This window comes from Homarus americanus, unplaced genomic scaffold (genome assembly GCF_018991925.1).
Source record: "Homarus americanus isolate GMGI-L3 unplaced genomic scaffold, GMGI_Hamer_2.0 scaffold32531, whole genome shotgun sequence".
In the NCBI taxonomy this organism is placed as follows: domain Eukaryota; kingdom Metazoa; phylum Arthropoda; class Malacostraca; order Decapoda; family Nephropidae; genus Homarus; species Homarus americanus.
The window spans coordinates 25,001-40,679 of NW_024755865.1; the positions used below are offsets into that span (position 1 = coordinate 25,001).

A 15,679-nucleotide genomic window follows, 5' to 3' on the forward strand; every position below is an offset into this window, starting at 1 on the left:
GCACTGGTTGACCTAGACCACGAGGCATACACTGGGGAATTGGTGGGGTCGACTACTCAGCGACAAACAGCGTTTGTAGGGGAGAATTCCACTACAAGTGATAATTACAAATCTTAAACCAAGTAAACAATGAGTATTTGCTCGAAACAAGGCTAACAAAGTACTTGGGTTCATACAAAGGATTGTTAGTTACAAGACTAGCGAGGTCATCCTAAAACTATATCTTGCACTTGTGAGACCTCACTTGGATTACGCAGTTCAATTCTAGTCACCGTACTACAGAATGGATATAGAATCCCTTGAAATTATTCAGAGGAGAATGATAAGACTAATCCAGGAAATTAGGAACCTTGAATACAGAGACAGGTTAAAGCATCTTAATTAGCACTCCCTCAAGAGACGTAGTGAGGGGCGATATGATAGGGGCTTACAAATAGAAGTCAGGGCTAACCAAAGGTGACATTACAAAGGTACTCAAACTATCCATCCGGGAGAGAACTCGTAACAATGGTTTTAAATTAGAGAAATTTAGATTTAGGCGCAAATAGGTAAACACTGGCTTGGAAATAGAGTAGTGACTGAATGGAACAAGTTAACAAACATCATCATTAACTCGAATACACTGGATAGCTTCAACCATAGCTTGGATGGATATATGAGCGATAGGGGTTGGGTATAAATGGGACTGCCCAGTTGGGACAATAGGCCTGCTGCAGTTTCCTCCATTCTTATGTTTTTATGTAAAAGGTTGGTGTTCAGTATGACATTGCTTCTATGAATAAAACAAAGCCCACAAAGTGTGACATCGCTTTTAAAATAATAAAATGGAAGACTCAGTTAGTACTGTATGGCACCGTTTGTATAGTTACAAGGTTATAACAAAATAGGGAAGGATCATATACTGTAGTATGAAAATGTTTCAGTAAAATTTTAGTTTGTCATCTCTGTACTTATATAGTCAAACATAACCTTACCTAAGCTAACCTAACCTAGCCACGGAACCTAGGAACTATATCTAACTTAACCTAAATTCCTAAGATTCCTCAGATGACCGTAAATAAAATAATACCAAAGTTTTCCCTAAGTTTAAGATTTCCATTTTCTATAAAGATAAATTTTCTCTTTTCTTTTGTTTCATTTCTTTAAGTTTCGCTCACAGAAATCAATTTAGTCTGAACGATATACTGACTGTGACATCGGGGAATTTTCTGTGCTGGTGTCAAATAATTATCTATTATACAGTTACAAAACGTTTCAATATTAATTTAATAGGCGACATTAATCTGGAATACTGTAGTGAATTATTAGTCGTTTTGTTCATTTTGAAAATGTTCGTGTGAGCGTCTCTGTACATGTAAACATCTCGCGCGGGACGGACGCTTTGGCTAACTTCTTCATCTCCATTACTGTCCCTGAAATTTAAATTAATACTTGAATTATGTCCACGTACCAGGTAAGGTCACTAGAGGAGGCAGACCAGATAATTAGGGAGCACGAGAGAAAGACCAAGACCACATACGCCCTCCTCAGGTCGACCAAGAATTTTGGCTGTGTTGATGTTCCAGGTAAGACATATCCTTATTGTGTGGCCAAAGTCCTTCACTAACACACTACAGTCACCATTCATTGACCATGGACCTAACTTTGAAGTTTACATTAGTTCATGTGATGACATTTTTGTACTCATATTAAGATTTACACTTAAATAGGTTTGTAACAATGCATATAATGTTAATCTGACTTTAGAATATTGAAAAAACAACTTTGTATTTACCGAAAACTTGTCAGATTAAAACATAACCTTACTTGCTACCATAAGCTTCATTTATTTGATATAAAACGTTATTTAAACTTTGCCTGGTTTTAGTAGTAGACCACTGTGTTTAAGCCAGTGATCAGTGGTTTGATCCTGTTAAATGAGAGGGAGTTGTAAAAATTTTTTTACTTCTAACTATAACTACTGAATTTGCAATTGTCAGAATATAATAATACTCTAATTTTCAAATAATGTTGAGGAAGTTATGAAACATTGTTTGTGTTTTGTTCCATTTAGACAAAAAAAAGTAAGTTCTGTACTGTACATCATGTTTGAGGTTTTTTCTTACCAGGTTTAAATGCGTTTCTAATCATATTACGTGTATTAAGTTATTATGTTACTATAATATATATATATTTTTTAATTATTATGCTGTTGTTAGTGATAATGATCATTCTGTCTTTAAAAACAATTATATCTCAACTAAGTGCATAATCATTAAGGATTTTTTGTCAATATTCTGCAGTACTTTTTTAGCATATTGTTACTCAGATATATAACACAAATAAGAAACAGAAACACCTGTTGTGTTAAATGTGGAGACTAATGTTAAGCTGTTGAATAAAGATAACTTAAATCAACCAAACTTAACATATCAGTCATTGAATATACTTTTTAGTTGAGCTCGGGTAAGTCAGAGGGGTAAGGTTAGGGTGGTTTATTTTATCTTTTAGCCCTTATGCCCCGGACAGAGTAAGACCCATCAGACCCTCCCCCACACAGGTATATTTCATCAAAAAAATAAAATAAATAAACAAATACGGTCAAAACTGGTGTTTCAGGTGTAAAATTAGTGGTCACTCCAAGCATACTGTTGTGGCTGTCGTTCACTTGGTCCCCTACATCCACGACTACCATGACCTCACTGAGAGGCGGGGGGGGGGGAGGAGGGCAGCAGTGAGCGCGATTGTCTGTAGCACTGTCCTCACCCCTGGCCGCCTCAACTAACTCGACATCATCTGTGTCTGTTTCCTCCCCATCAGTCTTCATCACCCAATACTATATAAGTGCCACTCAAATCAGGCACATCTAGATGAATAGCACTACTGTTGAGGGTGTGGAGGGGCAAGGTGGGTTACGAGACGTCGAAGGATGTGGATCCATCATGATAGGTGGTGGGTAACTAGACTTAAGACAAAGATGACGTGCAAATTGAGTTGCAAAGTAAATAAATATCCCATACAAAGTATATCGTCCCGCCTTAACATTCAAAATGTTGCAAAAATTAAGAATGTTAAGGAACCGCACCCGGGGTCGCCTTAGTGAACGTAGAGGAACGTCATCCGGGCTTTAAGGGTTAAGAGATGAGGTAGCTATATCTAGCTTTTAAATGGCAGTACCTTGTTTGTAAAAATTTTTTATGATGTTGGAACAAAACGAGTGGCTCACAGTGACAGTTTTCAACCGTAATATAAAAGTCACACCAACTTTACCTGATCCTTTATAAGTAAGAGATAAAAATTAACTTTTTGTCTTTAATTAGACTTCACAAATAAATTAGTTAAGGTACAAAAGGAAAATTAATTATAACCTTTTTTGTACAGTACAATGCTGTATGCCAATTTGGGTAGAATTCAGTTAGTCTTCATGTAGTTATGGTTAATACTTTACCATTCTTGACACCTCAACTGTTTAAGAGACTGTTTATAGAAGAATTTGTATCATGAGAATAACCGAGATATGTCCCGAGAATTGCAATTTATGTATTTTGAATGAGAAATTACCAAGTTCACTTTTTTTAAAACAGGAAAAATGAACCACTCAAACCCAACCCACCTCACCTTAACTTACCCAATTTAAAATGTATCTTAAGATCATCAGGGTAATTTGGGACTTTACATTAAGTTTGGTTGACCTATGTTTTCTTCCATAAACAGTTTTTTGGTACAGTCTAATGGCTGCCAATGGTATACAGGCGGTGCGCTTCTATTAAAATTGTATCTCTTTAACACGTGTGCATTTTTAAGTTTGTATTACATATTTAGGTAAGAAAATTATGTAATATTTGTTAGCTTCCAGGAAATACTTGACTCCTCAGACAGGACCTTACTATATTAACATGGGTTAATTGGACAATTCCTTGGATAAATCCTTGGATAAACTGATCACCTTTTCTTGGTCTCTTTGCTGATGTTTATTATTATTATTATTACAGGGGTGTTATTATTGTATGATACTACTGTACGTATTATTGTTAATGGTATTTCTACAGTATTATGGCTCATATGGTAGAGAGGGGTATACTGTGCTTCGAGATTGTTTTTGGCAAACTTTATTAATTAAGGATAAGAGTTCCAGAATTACAGTCATATATAACAGAGTGTAAGATATTCCAGGTTTATTTAGAATTAAAATACTGTACTGTACTAATATGCAAATGTTGAAATTTATTGATTCATTCCAGTAACAGTTTAATTTTTTCAGCCTGTGCCAACGATGAAAATGAAGTCAGGTTTGAGACTGTTGGTGTTCCCTACTGTGGTGTGCCTTTTTTTGTGGCAGGACTCAAGATTCTTCAGTGTCAGTCTTATAGGGGACGGGGAGGAAGAAAAAAAAAGGAAATAAAAATTGAGGTTAGTACTGTAAATGAAATAATTGCTTCCATTATCAAAGATTTAGACTCCTTAGAAAAGGAAAGTTGGATGAAAGAAGAGATATTAAGTACACCCACTCCTTGTTTTACATGCATTTGATTTAAGCCTTTTTTGAGATAACACATTTGTTCAATTAATATCAGTTTCTAATTTACACGCAACTATTTTTGAAATAACACGGTTTAAATTTGCCGCGTATTACCTGGCAGTGGGGTCGCGTGTGATGGCTGGTGAAAAGCTTGTTAGTATTACTGTAAAGTCACTGTCATAGCAACAGCAACGATTTTAATATTATTTTATTATTCATAATTATTACAATAATGTAATAATAAAGATTATTACTACTAATGATGATAATGAAGTATACAGTACTGTACAACAACTGTGACGGCGTCCAGCTGTTTAGTGTTCACAGCAAGCTTTCCGTGTTCGTTTCAGCACTTCACTTGTTTGTGTGTTTGTCACGTGTCTTTTAGTGTTAAACACTGTTTTCCCCATCGAGCATGTCTGGAAAACGTCCATCTGGCTTCTCTGGTGAACCTAAAGCTAAAAAGGCACGAAAAACAATCGCAATGGACGTTAAGTTAGATGTGATCACTCGCCCATACCCTCGCCTCAGTAGCCTCCCTCCTCAACCCTCCCCTACCCCACCTTTGTCAAGCAGAAGTTGCCAGTCGTCAATGTAAGTGTTATTTCAGATATATTTACTTTTGTTTTTCTTTATTAACTGACCTTTTTCTTTATGAATGAGTAAGGTAAACGAATATTTATTGCGAGTTACCGTGTACGGTATATGATGGTTCCCCTAACCTGTACCATTTACATGTATTCTTATGGGGAAAATAGGTTTAATTTACATGTTTCTGAATTAAGCAGTGATTTTCAAGAACCTAACCCCCACATAAAACGAGAGGTGGGTGTACTGTACTTAAAGATTTCAAAAGTGTAGTGTAAACTTCAATAGTTTGACACTCAATAACCAGAACACCTTATGATAAGACATGAATGGACTATATGGGTGGGTGGTTCTTCTCAGTCACGAACATTATGCCGTTCATATACACAAAGTATTGACCAGATAATGTAAACATTGCTAATCAAGACTATACATGTTTCTTGGTTCCTGACACGGGAACTTTTCAGTTATCAGTCCAACAATCAGTTCTTGGTTGTAAAATTACCAGATGACTACAGGTAGTTTACTTGTTTGTGTAAATGCAGAACTAGCCTGTAGCCGGGTGGGTACAAGCTAACTCCAGCTGTCATCTTAGTGGAAAGGAGAACATAATGGAATGGGACTATAAAATGTTAGAAAGATCCTGTTGAGGCAGAAAAAAACAGTAGAGTATGTAAAAGAAATGAAAATGAAATAAAACTCCCAGTTTTTTAAATAAGTTGAGGCAGCTGTAAGCAAATAGAAAAATTATAAGGTTTGAAGACTCCATTAGTTTCCGACAGAATTTCCATAATAAATGGGATCAAATGTTTGACTTTCACAGGTAAATACTGTACTGCTAATTTTAAATATTAAATATGCATATGATACTTCTCTCATTGCAGAAGTGAAGAGACATTACAAAAATTTACCTTCAGATTAGTGGAAAATTGGAAAGAATATTGGCTTAAGAGTTAATGCTGTAAAGTTGAAAATAATGGCCGTCTCCAAATTAAAGGTAAATTTAAATAATAGGGGTTTAACTACTCTAATAGTGTACATCCAAAGTAACACAGAAAAACCTAAAATTGCTATTGAAAAATCACAGGTGTCAAGTAATTAACATAGCAAAACTAATAAACTTTTACTAAGTCAATAGGACAAGTAATAGTGAAAATTTCACTTTTGACCACAGATCTTTAAACTAGGAAAATTTTCATGCATTTGGGAAGAAACAAATTGTGATGGTAGATGTGAAATAGAATAGTGTACCAGTACAGTGTACAATATATGTGCTTTACATGGTTTGTCTGGTACAGTACCACCTTTTAATTGTTTCTCATGTTCACTCAGCTGACTGGTTCAGGAGCTGGTGTGATTGGAGAGGCAGGTGTGGGAGATACAGGAGGTGATGAAGATGACCCCTTACAAACAAAACCAATGGTCAAAAAGAAAAAGAAAGCTGGTCGAGCCCATAAAGTTGGCTGTACAGCCACCATTATCATGAAGGAAGTTATATATTATCCTGAATTTCAGGTGAGTTAGTAAGCAATAACTGTGTGTGTCCTCTTCTCTATAGAAACTTGTCACTACCCAGACTGTTTTAATTTCTCAAGGAGCACAGTAAACCCTCACTAATTTAGACCCTCTTTTTTTTTATTTGCTGTTTTTAATAAATTGTTACCTGTATTTATCTGACCACTTGTTGAATAAGCAAACTTATCAGAAATTTTTGTGTTGGATGCTGCATGTTTGGAGTTCTGACAGTGTGGACATGCATAACACCTTCCAACAAGCCTTTGTAATTTTAGTACAATATCGGATATTTTATCTTCTGGAAATACAAGTGATTGTGCAAATGCTGCATCGTAAAAACACGAAAGATAAGTTGAACTTGTCATAAAATAAAACATACATGAACAGTGGAGATACAAGGGTAGAATTAAAACAATTATAATGGTAAATACTGTACAGGGTAATGCAAAATATACAGTATTGCCAATTTGTTCACCATAGAACAAATTTGCAATACATAGCATGATGAACAGCATTACATAGCTGGGAGGCCAGTGTGAAAGTGTAGGAAGCTTTGGCAGCCAACTACTACAACTAACTTCTCCAAAGTACAGTACTAATGAGCTGAAATTACTTGTTTGTAGTGTAAATTGTGTTGTTTATGGCAGTATAATATAATCCTCAGGGTTACAAGGTGATAATGCTGCTCTAATTAGATGTTAAATGTCTCAATCCAGATTTATGAATGTATTCCAATGAATATATCATGTCATGTTAGTGTGATTACTCTCAACTTACATACAATCTAGCTGTACTGTATTTAACAAATGCTATACTGTACAGTACTGGTTACTTTAATTATGTGCAGATTAATTTTTATTTTACTTCTTTACAGGAAGTGTTGAATCCTTATTTTTTTATATAATACAGTACAGTATATTGCTAAATTTTTATCACTACAAATGGTATGAGTTGGCATAATGGATGAAAGGCTGGAAAGGGAAAAGTCATTAAAAATGAGTATATTTCAGAGGTAGATTTTGTTTATTTTTTTTATTTACTGCTTTGAAGGGGATAGGGAGCTGGTAGCTTATTTTATCACCCAATGCTCGCAATGAGTTTGCGCTAGTACAGAAGGTCACTGAAGTACCTGGAAAAACCCTGTGATGTTTGGTAGGGTCACACTGGATAACACCCTTCTCATATCTGTCCTGATCTGGGAATTGAACCCAGGACACAGTAGTGAGAGATATATGCATTTCTGCTGTACCAGCAAGATGGAGATGAAAGGATTCATTAAAAGAGAGGGTGATGGACATCCAGGAAGCAGAAATATGAATGAATGATTGAAGGACATGATGTTGAGAGATTATTGGGGATAGCTGATGCCAGGTTGTGTAAAACAAGAGACAAAGCAGTCATATATTGGGCCGCATTAATAAGAATGAATGAATTACAGTGAATGAAGAAAGAGCATGGTTGCTCTTGATGTGGCCCACCCTGCATTACAACAGAAAAGTCTTCAAAGAGTGGAATTTTTTTTTGCAAATTGCCGATTAGAATTATGCAACGATAATAATAATATATTAATCTTATCCAAGAAACCAAGACAAAATTTGGCAACTTAATTTACATGAAATAAATAGATTTAGTACTGGAAAGTACTTGAAAGCCTTTCATCTTTTGATAATTCAAGATACTGTACAGTGAAATGCATCTTATTAGAATATATTTATAACAAATTATTCTGCCTGTAACTGCTTCATTAATTTTGTCTTTATTTGGCAGTTATTTGAACACTCTAAAAACAATCGCATAGCTGTGGCACGTCAACTTAAAGATGCACTGAAGACCAAGGCTCCGGTGCAGAAGGATCGTATCATTTATGTGACAGTGCCAGCAATGTCTGACCATTTTGGTCACTCAGTTGGACTGGTAAGCTAGTCACATTTGCTTTTATGCTATAAAATGTCTCATCATGAATATACTGTAACTGATTACTGTGCAGTTTATTAATTGGGAAATAGAATTATGGTACAGGTATTTTCATTTTGATAACTGCTATAGTAGTTTAAAAGACAGTAATTTGTACTAGATTTTGCTCTTCTTACATATTTCAGATTGTGATGAAATACAATATACTGTATTACATTTTGAATTTTTGAAGCTAACCTCTTTTTATTTCTTTGTGTGGAATTTGGGCATCAGGGCACTACAAAGGTTAGTATCTCATGGTTATTTACTTTTTAATTTATATGGTTTTCGATCCCATTCACACAATTCAGGGCCATAGGGTTAAGGTTTTTGATTAGACATGCTGGTTATACAAGACTGATTGTTTGATTTGTTTTATAAAATGTTTGAAGAGCAGTGCTTTAAACCTATCAGAGAAAAAAATTGTCAACACACAGAGAGGTGCAAAGCCATCAGCCAGTTTCACCAGCCAGCTGGTATCTCAGCTCAGTCAGCTGTCACTTCACTCACCCTCCCTCTTGTGTTGGCAACAATGTTATTGTCTACACAATACACATCCAAACATTTCTTCATTTCAAATTTCCACATTTTTTCTTACAGCTCTGCACCTTATTATACATTATTAGCTTATGAAATTTAAGGATATCTAGTAATATCATTTATTTAGTTTTCCATATAATATCAAAAAATTAAATGAGGAGAAATTGGGAAATAAGGCAACTGGCTCGGTGGCTGTGTTGTGGTGTGAGTGCCGAGTCACTTGTCTTCATACGAGCAAGGAGTAAATTATATGGCGATTGTAGGAGAATGAAGACACATTGCAAGCTTATCTGTAGACTTAATAACATTGTAAGCGTTAGGAATAATGAAATAAGTAACCATACTGGTAGCAAAAAAAAAATAATGTTTTAGCCTATCATTTTTACAAATTTGTATTTTTTGTAAATTCTAAGGTTTTGCTCGTAAATCAAGTTGTTTTGTAGCTGTGAATTTTCGGAAACCAAATCATCATGAATTGGGGTTTCCCTGTAGCTTTACTGAACATACACTTGAAGGTCTCCTCTATTTGATATTACAGTATTTGGATTGATGTACCAGCTCCGTTTCTGTCTTTGGTGTAGTTTCTGGTGTAATACAGGTCATCCACCCATTTTCCGGCACCCTTGGTTCCAAAGCCTTGCCGGATTATCCGTTTTGCCGGACCAACCGAGGTCAGGTAATAATAAATCAACAATACACCTCTGACCCACTAATTATACACCTCCCGTTTCTTAGCACCATTACTGTACACACTTGGAACTCAAATGTACTACACTAGACTAAAATTTTTTATCTTGTGCAAACTATGTGATGCTTATGCTCAAATTAATCACTATCTTACAAGGATTCCAATAATGCAATTTATATTCTGCTAAGTCTAGTCAGCTATATTTTATAAGATAAAAACTTTAAACATAAAACTAGCTTCACCCAGGCTGGGAGGGAGGGAGGGAGGGAGGGAAGTCAAGTGCCCTCTCATAATTTTGTCTGTACTAAAGGAGGTACCGGACCATCAGTTCCTGGATAATCGGTGGTGTACCTGTATTAGAAATATTTGTGGAGATGTGTAATGGCTGACTTGTCTGGATGAGGTTTTGCTAATCTCCCCTTCCAGGACCATGAGTTTTGGTGGTCGATTTTTATTTTTAGTTATTTTGAGTAGATATTCAAATGGAATTTCTAGATCTAGGTTCTTTAATTGTAAGGAATTAGGTATAGAGTCAGGTACAGTAGTTAATATTATGAAGCTGAATTGTTGAAAGTTATATTATATGATTAGAAACATTTATATAGTGAATTTGATGTACAATTAAAAATATGCATAATATAATACAGTATATTGATATTCTTAATAGAGTGGTTTTTACTTTATATCATTCAGCAGGGAGCAAAGCGTCTTTTTGTAAAGAATGACTTTTATGGCCATAATGAACCAGGCTCCAGCAAGAGAGTTTACTACCCTGTCAAGCAAGAGAAGTTAAATGTAGCACAGTTAACCAAGCGCATGAAAGTGGATGAAGATGACACAGAAGCCAGAGCCAAGGAAGTGCGTGAGATTTTGCAAAGCATCATGGGACTTACATATAAGGTCAGCTTTGTAAAATGGATGAGTACTAGGGAGAAAGACCAACTAGTTTATTCCACTATATCGGAATAAAAACTTTAGAAAATATCAGTTTTATTTTGGGAATAGCCTGTCTTTTCAATATTTTATGTTTTCTGAAGCTAGTCATATTTTTTTTCCCCAAAACTTTACTTTTCTGCTAATTTCAACCTTTTACTCCAACCAGTTTTGTATTCATTGTAACTTATCAATTTTTTTTTATGGTGTTAATATGCCCAAAATGTTTTTAAATTCATGGGACCAGATCTTCCTTTGAGTCAAGAAATGACACAATAGAATTAGATTTAATTTTTTTGTTACCTACAATAGTCATAAATGATATCAAATAATGACATCTTACATAATACAGTGCAGGTTGTGTCAGAAGCCTGTATCCATAGATAATTGTTATTATTATTTTTTTTTAATTTAGAAAAAATATCAACATGTCACATTTCACAAATGTTAGAAAACCCTACCAAGGGTAATATCCATACAAGAGGGAGCTTTGACAAATGGCTCCCGCAAGTGAGGTTGTAGCAGTCAGAGCAGTGGGTTATACGAGTACATGGAAGTCTTGGTTTTACTAAAATCTGTGTCTCCTTGGTAAGGGCTCTTCTGGTACAAACACCTCCAAGGTTTTGTTCTTAGGAAGGCATCTCAGAAAATTACCAAGGTTTTTCCTTTTATTTACTCACATTGTTACATAATAATTGCTCAACTCAACTTGTTACACTTGCAGTTCAGTGGTGCATAGTTCTGTTTAAGTCTGTTAATTCCTGTACTTTGCATAATCAGCCCTTCATTTTTTACATGTAAATGATTATAAAATGTGACTAGCATATTAACATTGTTAATTTCAAAAGGTATTGAAACTAAAACATTCAATGACTTGCAACATACAGTACTCAGAACTGATATTCAATGTCACATACAGTATGTACTGTACTAGAAAGATGTTTGCAAATTTTTGGTTTACTTATTTAGATATGAAGATCATTTTTTCTATTTTGTATTACTGTACTAATAACATTGCAACACCATGCATTTTAAGGAAGGAGTTGATTTGTAATAAATGTAAAATAGATAATCTATATAGAGAGTTGATATCTTTAGAACATAATTTAATAGGTTTCATGGTAGCACTAATTTGGGTTGTTTTCTGCAGCAACCTGGAACAACCGAGGCATATCGTGAACTATATAAAGATTTGATGCAAGCCAAACTTAAATACCAGCAGACAATGGACTCCCTGCTTGGAGGAGCCCATGTCTCACAAATCCATGTAGTAGATGGATTAGTAGGACAAAATGGAGACAACCAAGGTAAGACAATTTTTGCCAGACATTTGTATCTACAATAAACATCCTAAATACTGGACACCTGAGTAATAACACAAATCTTTGATATATTTTTTTTTTAATTGAAAAAATATCTTGGTATCTTGTGGGTCATTGTTATAGTTGTGGCGCGATGTGGTTTGGGCCACGTGGTCTCGTTATCGCAGCTACAGAATGACTAAGATTTGGAGCCTATACCCTTTTACTCATTGTTAAATTCAACATATAATTTAACTCTAACTTTTGAGAAATACTCGGTATAATCCTAGATAATTTGTAGCAAGACAACATCAGTGCGTCTTGGCCGTGACCACTATGAAGAATTCTAGAATGTTTAGCTTGTTTTTTCACGCTGTGGTTTGGAAGTACTGTACAGGTACAGGTGTGGGGCGAGTGTCTCTCGTGCGTGCTTCGTGTGAATGGTCCCATTGAACTTCATTAATTTCTTAACCTGTACGAGTCCTCACGTGTGGGGGAAAAACACGCTCGTGTGAAGCGGACCTTACAGTCGAATACGAGAGCTGCAGCTAGCCCTCGCAATTTGAAATATTACTGTAGGGTATTGTAATTTTTCTTTACGAATAGTAGGGTATGCTTTGTGAATATCGAATAGGGATGTCAAAATAGCAAGTGTGGAAAAAGAAGTTGTGAATATTGAGGTACCTGAACTGTATTCCCATTTGGCTGCTGGACAGCGAGATTTGCCAGTCGTTTCACAACACACGGGAGCAGCTCAGAGTAGTGGAGATCCCTCCTCTCCCTTGCTTAGTGTGAACTCTTAACACACTTAGAAAGTTTATTCCTTCTTATGTTTTTTACTTTATGATAATTAATATTTTTATTTTTTTATTTATTATTTTTTTTTTTGCATAATCCGTATCAAGAAAATTACGTATATATACCTAAAATTACGAGTTTAAAAATAACCATAATATATCTGACAACTTGGCCTGGAGTGGTATGAAGGGGGCTAATATATAATACTGACAAACAAGCAAAAATTAAAAAAATGTAAGGAATATCATCCCAAAGGTAAAGTAATGGCTTACGCGGGAAGTCAAATTAAGGCTGAAGCAAACAGCAAACTCACATATCCCTGTACCTCTTTTCCCAGCATTCATAAACCATACCCTTTAACTTTCTTATGGTATTATCAATTGTGCTATTTCAAACAACATTTGTATACAATCTAGATGAAAGAATGCAGCTAAAACCATAAAGAGAAACTAACTAAAAGTTCAACATAACTGCCATTTGCATAGACACTGGCTGCTTGGCCGTCTCAACACTAAACCGTCGTCATAGCAACGTAGTATACCTGGGACTGTTGCCTCTGTGGACTCGGCTCCCTCACCCTTCCCCAGCTCCGCCTCCTAACTTGGGCACAAAGTAATGTTTATTCCTTTTATATATTTGCCCTTATGATAATGTATGTAGGATTGTGTGTGCATGTAACGGACTAAAAACGATGAAGAAAGTTACGTATGTGTACCAAAAATTACGAGTTGAAAAATAACCATAACACCTCATAGCTCCGCCTGGTAGGGAGATGTGGCTACATGACGAGTTGGCAAAATACTGCAAATGAAAAATATTAAATCTTCATTTGTATCAGGTATTTGTAGATTTAAGTGGCATATATAATGAACTAGGTTCTGATCTTCATGCAGCAACATAAAGAAAGAACCTAGGGGTAAGGTAAACAAACCCAGGATGAACGAGCTTACTGGTAAGGTTAGCTTACCACGAACATGTACTGTACAGCTATCATTTACCATGAATGACCCACGGAAACTAATTAATTTTATCCCCTCAAAAATATGGATGCACATATTGTTTGACCCCTTACTTTTTGCATAATTTTTTTCTCATAAAATTCATTGTACTTGAGTATAATATACTATTTGAATGATGTGGATATTATACCACCCACAACATCCTATTTATCTAGTCTATTAACACTAAATAAAAAAAAAACGAATTTCTTGAAAGTACGGTATATAATAATTATGATTATTTCACTTGAATTAATTTATTACGAACTTAAATGAGCCAATCTATGTTAGTGTAATATGCTGGCTGTTATTTTGAACAGTTGTGCATTCCTGCTGATGTGGACATCCAAATTACAGATTCCGGCTGAGTAACAATATCTTCGTGGTTTAATTAGTCCGGTACTCAGGGTCTTTACTGTATTTATGTATTTCTCTCCCACTGCATTGAATTGGATCTGTCTTCTGTCTATTCATACCTCCCACTAAAGGTTTTAAGCTTAAACCAGAAAAAAAATATTAGTAAAGCTATTGGAGTGGAGTCTCACTAATGCAGCTCTGGATAGTATGTTTTTGTGAATGCGTTTCATAAATAACTTTTTTCTTTGTGTTTCATGTTGCAGAGCACATCTTTTATAACAAAATGAATGAATGAATTACAGTGCAAAGAATGAAAGGAAAATTTGTGTGTTCTATTTACTCCTGCTTCTACCAGGATTTCTTATCCAGTGTCATTTTTTTAACATAAGATGCGAGTCAAACTGAGGGCAATGAAGACTCTTGGCCTGTACCAAGAACAGCTGTCGTAACTACAACTGCAGAACCTACTGCTACTCTTCCACCAGTTTCTTCTGTTACCACAACTACAACAATTGCTGCTGCACCTCAGGTTCAGCAAAACCCAACTGTGGCCACAACAGCCACCACAACTGCCGATGGCAATAACCAGGAAACCAGTATCTTTATTGAAGCTATGGAAGCTATTCTTAACTCACAGATGTAAGGTCTATATGTTGGGAAGTTGTTTCATAACCACGATTGCATATTCATCAGCTTTGAACAAAACCACTATAGGCTTTTGTTGTTTGTCATGTATTTGGTAAAAATGTGGGATCATAGATTGTGAAATCAGTATTTTTTATTCAAAATAGTTAAGTTTATTTAAATAGTTTTAAGAAGTGGTAACCCTTTCAATACAATAATTAAGTGGTTCAATTATTATGTGGGAAACATTGCGACTCGTGTTTTTTCGTATCCATTCATGTCATTCTCTGCTTTTCATTTAATCATAAATCTTCCTTTTACAATTGCAATTATCACTTTACTCAGATTTACTAATTCTTTTTATTTGTTCTTTTATTATTATTATTTTACAATTTAATGGACTTTGAGAATTTCACACATCAATATGACGTTTATTCAAGTTCAGCCTTTATTGTACACCATGAAACATTAATGAGTTAATGCAGGTCAGTATTTCATTTCTGACATACAGTAATACCCCGATTTACGCGGTCAATTGAACCCGCGGAGTAGCACGTAAAACGAGAAACGCGTAAATGGAATAACAGAACATACGAGATTAATTGAAATAGAGACTGGGCCGACCCCCAAACTCCACTTTTTCAGACACAATACCTACGTTGTAGTAAAAATAGTATCTTAACTTTAAGATGGTATGCACACACACATAATATAGAAGAGAAATATTATTAGAGAATAATATACTGTACCAGGTAAAAGAAAAATCAAGGTTTAACACTTACGTAAGGTTAGGTTCGGATAGAAAAAATCAAGGTTTGAATCCAAAAATGGCGGCTCGGCAGGACCGCCTGCCGCTCTCCGCATATATGAGTAGATGCACCGCGTA

At 35.3% G+C, this 15,679-nt stretch overlaps 1 protein-coding gene across 2 annotated transcripts; it reads left to right on the forward strand.

The window, feature by feature from the left end:
* The first annotated feature begins 1,277 nt into the window (after positions 1 to 1,277).
* LOC121856688 lies at positions 1,278 to 15,416 on the forward strand. 2 transcript variants are annotated; one of them, XM_042352378.1, is made up of 8 exons: positions 1,284 to 1,565; positions 4,241 to 4,389; positions 6,419 to 6,601; positions 8,369 to 8,515; positions 8,789 to 8,800; positions 10,476 to 10,682; positions 11,866 to 12,022; positions 14,559 to 15,415. In XM_042352378.1, the coding sequence occupies exons 1-8, from the start codon at positions 1,439 to 1,441 to the stop codon at positions 14,810 to 14,812; spliced, it is 1,236 nt and encodes a 411-aa protein (XP_042208312.1). In that variant the 5' UTR covers positions 1,284 to 1,438; the 3' UTR covers positions 14,813 to 15,415. The 2 variants fall into 2 exon arrangements, with proteins under 2 accessions (XP_042208313.1, XP_042208312.1); XM_042352379.1 differs by lacking the exon at positions 8,789 to 8,800 and having other exon boundaries at positions 1,278 to 1,565; positions 14,559 to 15,416.
* Positions 15,417 to 15,679: the final 263 nt, after the last annotated feature.

Excerpts from the sequence above, each read along its gene's own strand:
- LOC121856688 (XM_042352378.1), top strand. The coding sequence starts at position 1,439 with ATGTCCACGTACCAGGTAAGGTCACTAGAGGAGGCAGACCAGATAATT. Across the intron at positions 10,683-11,865 it reads TCATGGGACTTACATATAAG|CAACCTGGAACAACCGAGGC; the intron begins GTCAGCTTTGTA and ends TGTTTTCTGCAG. Across the intron at positions 12,023-14,558 it reads ACAAAATGGAGACAACCAAG|ATGCGAGTCAAACTGAGGGC; the intron begins GTAAGACAATTT and ends TTTTAACATAAG.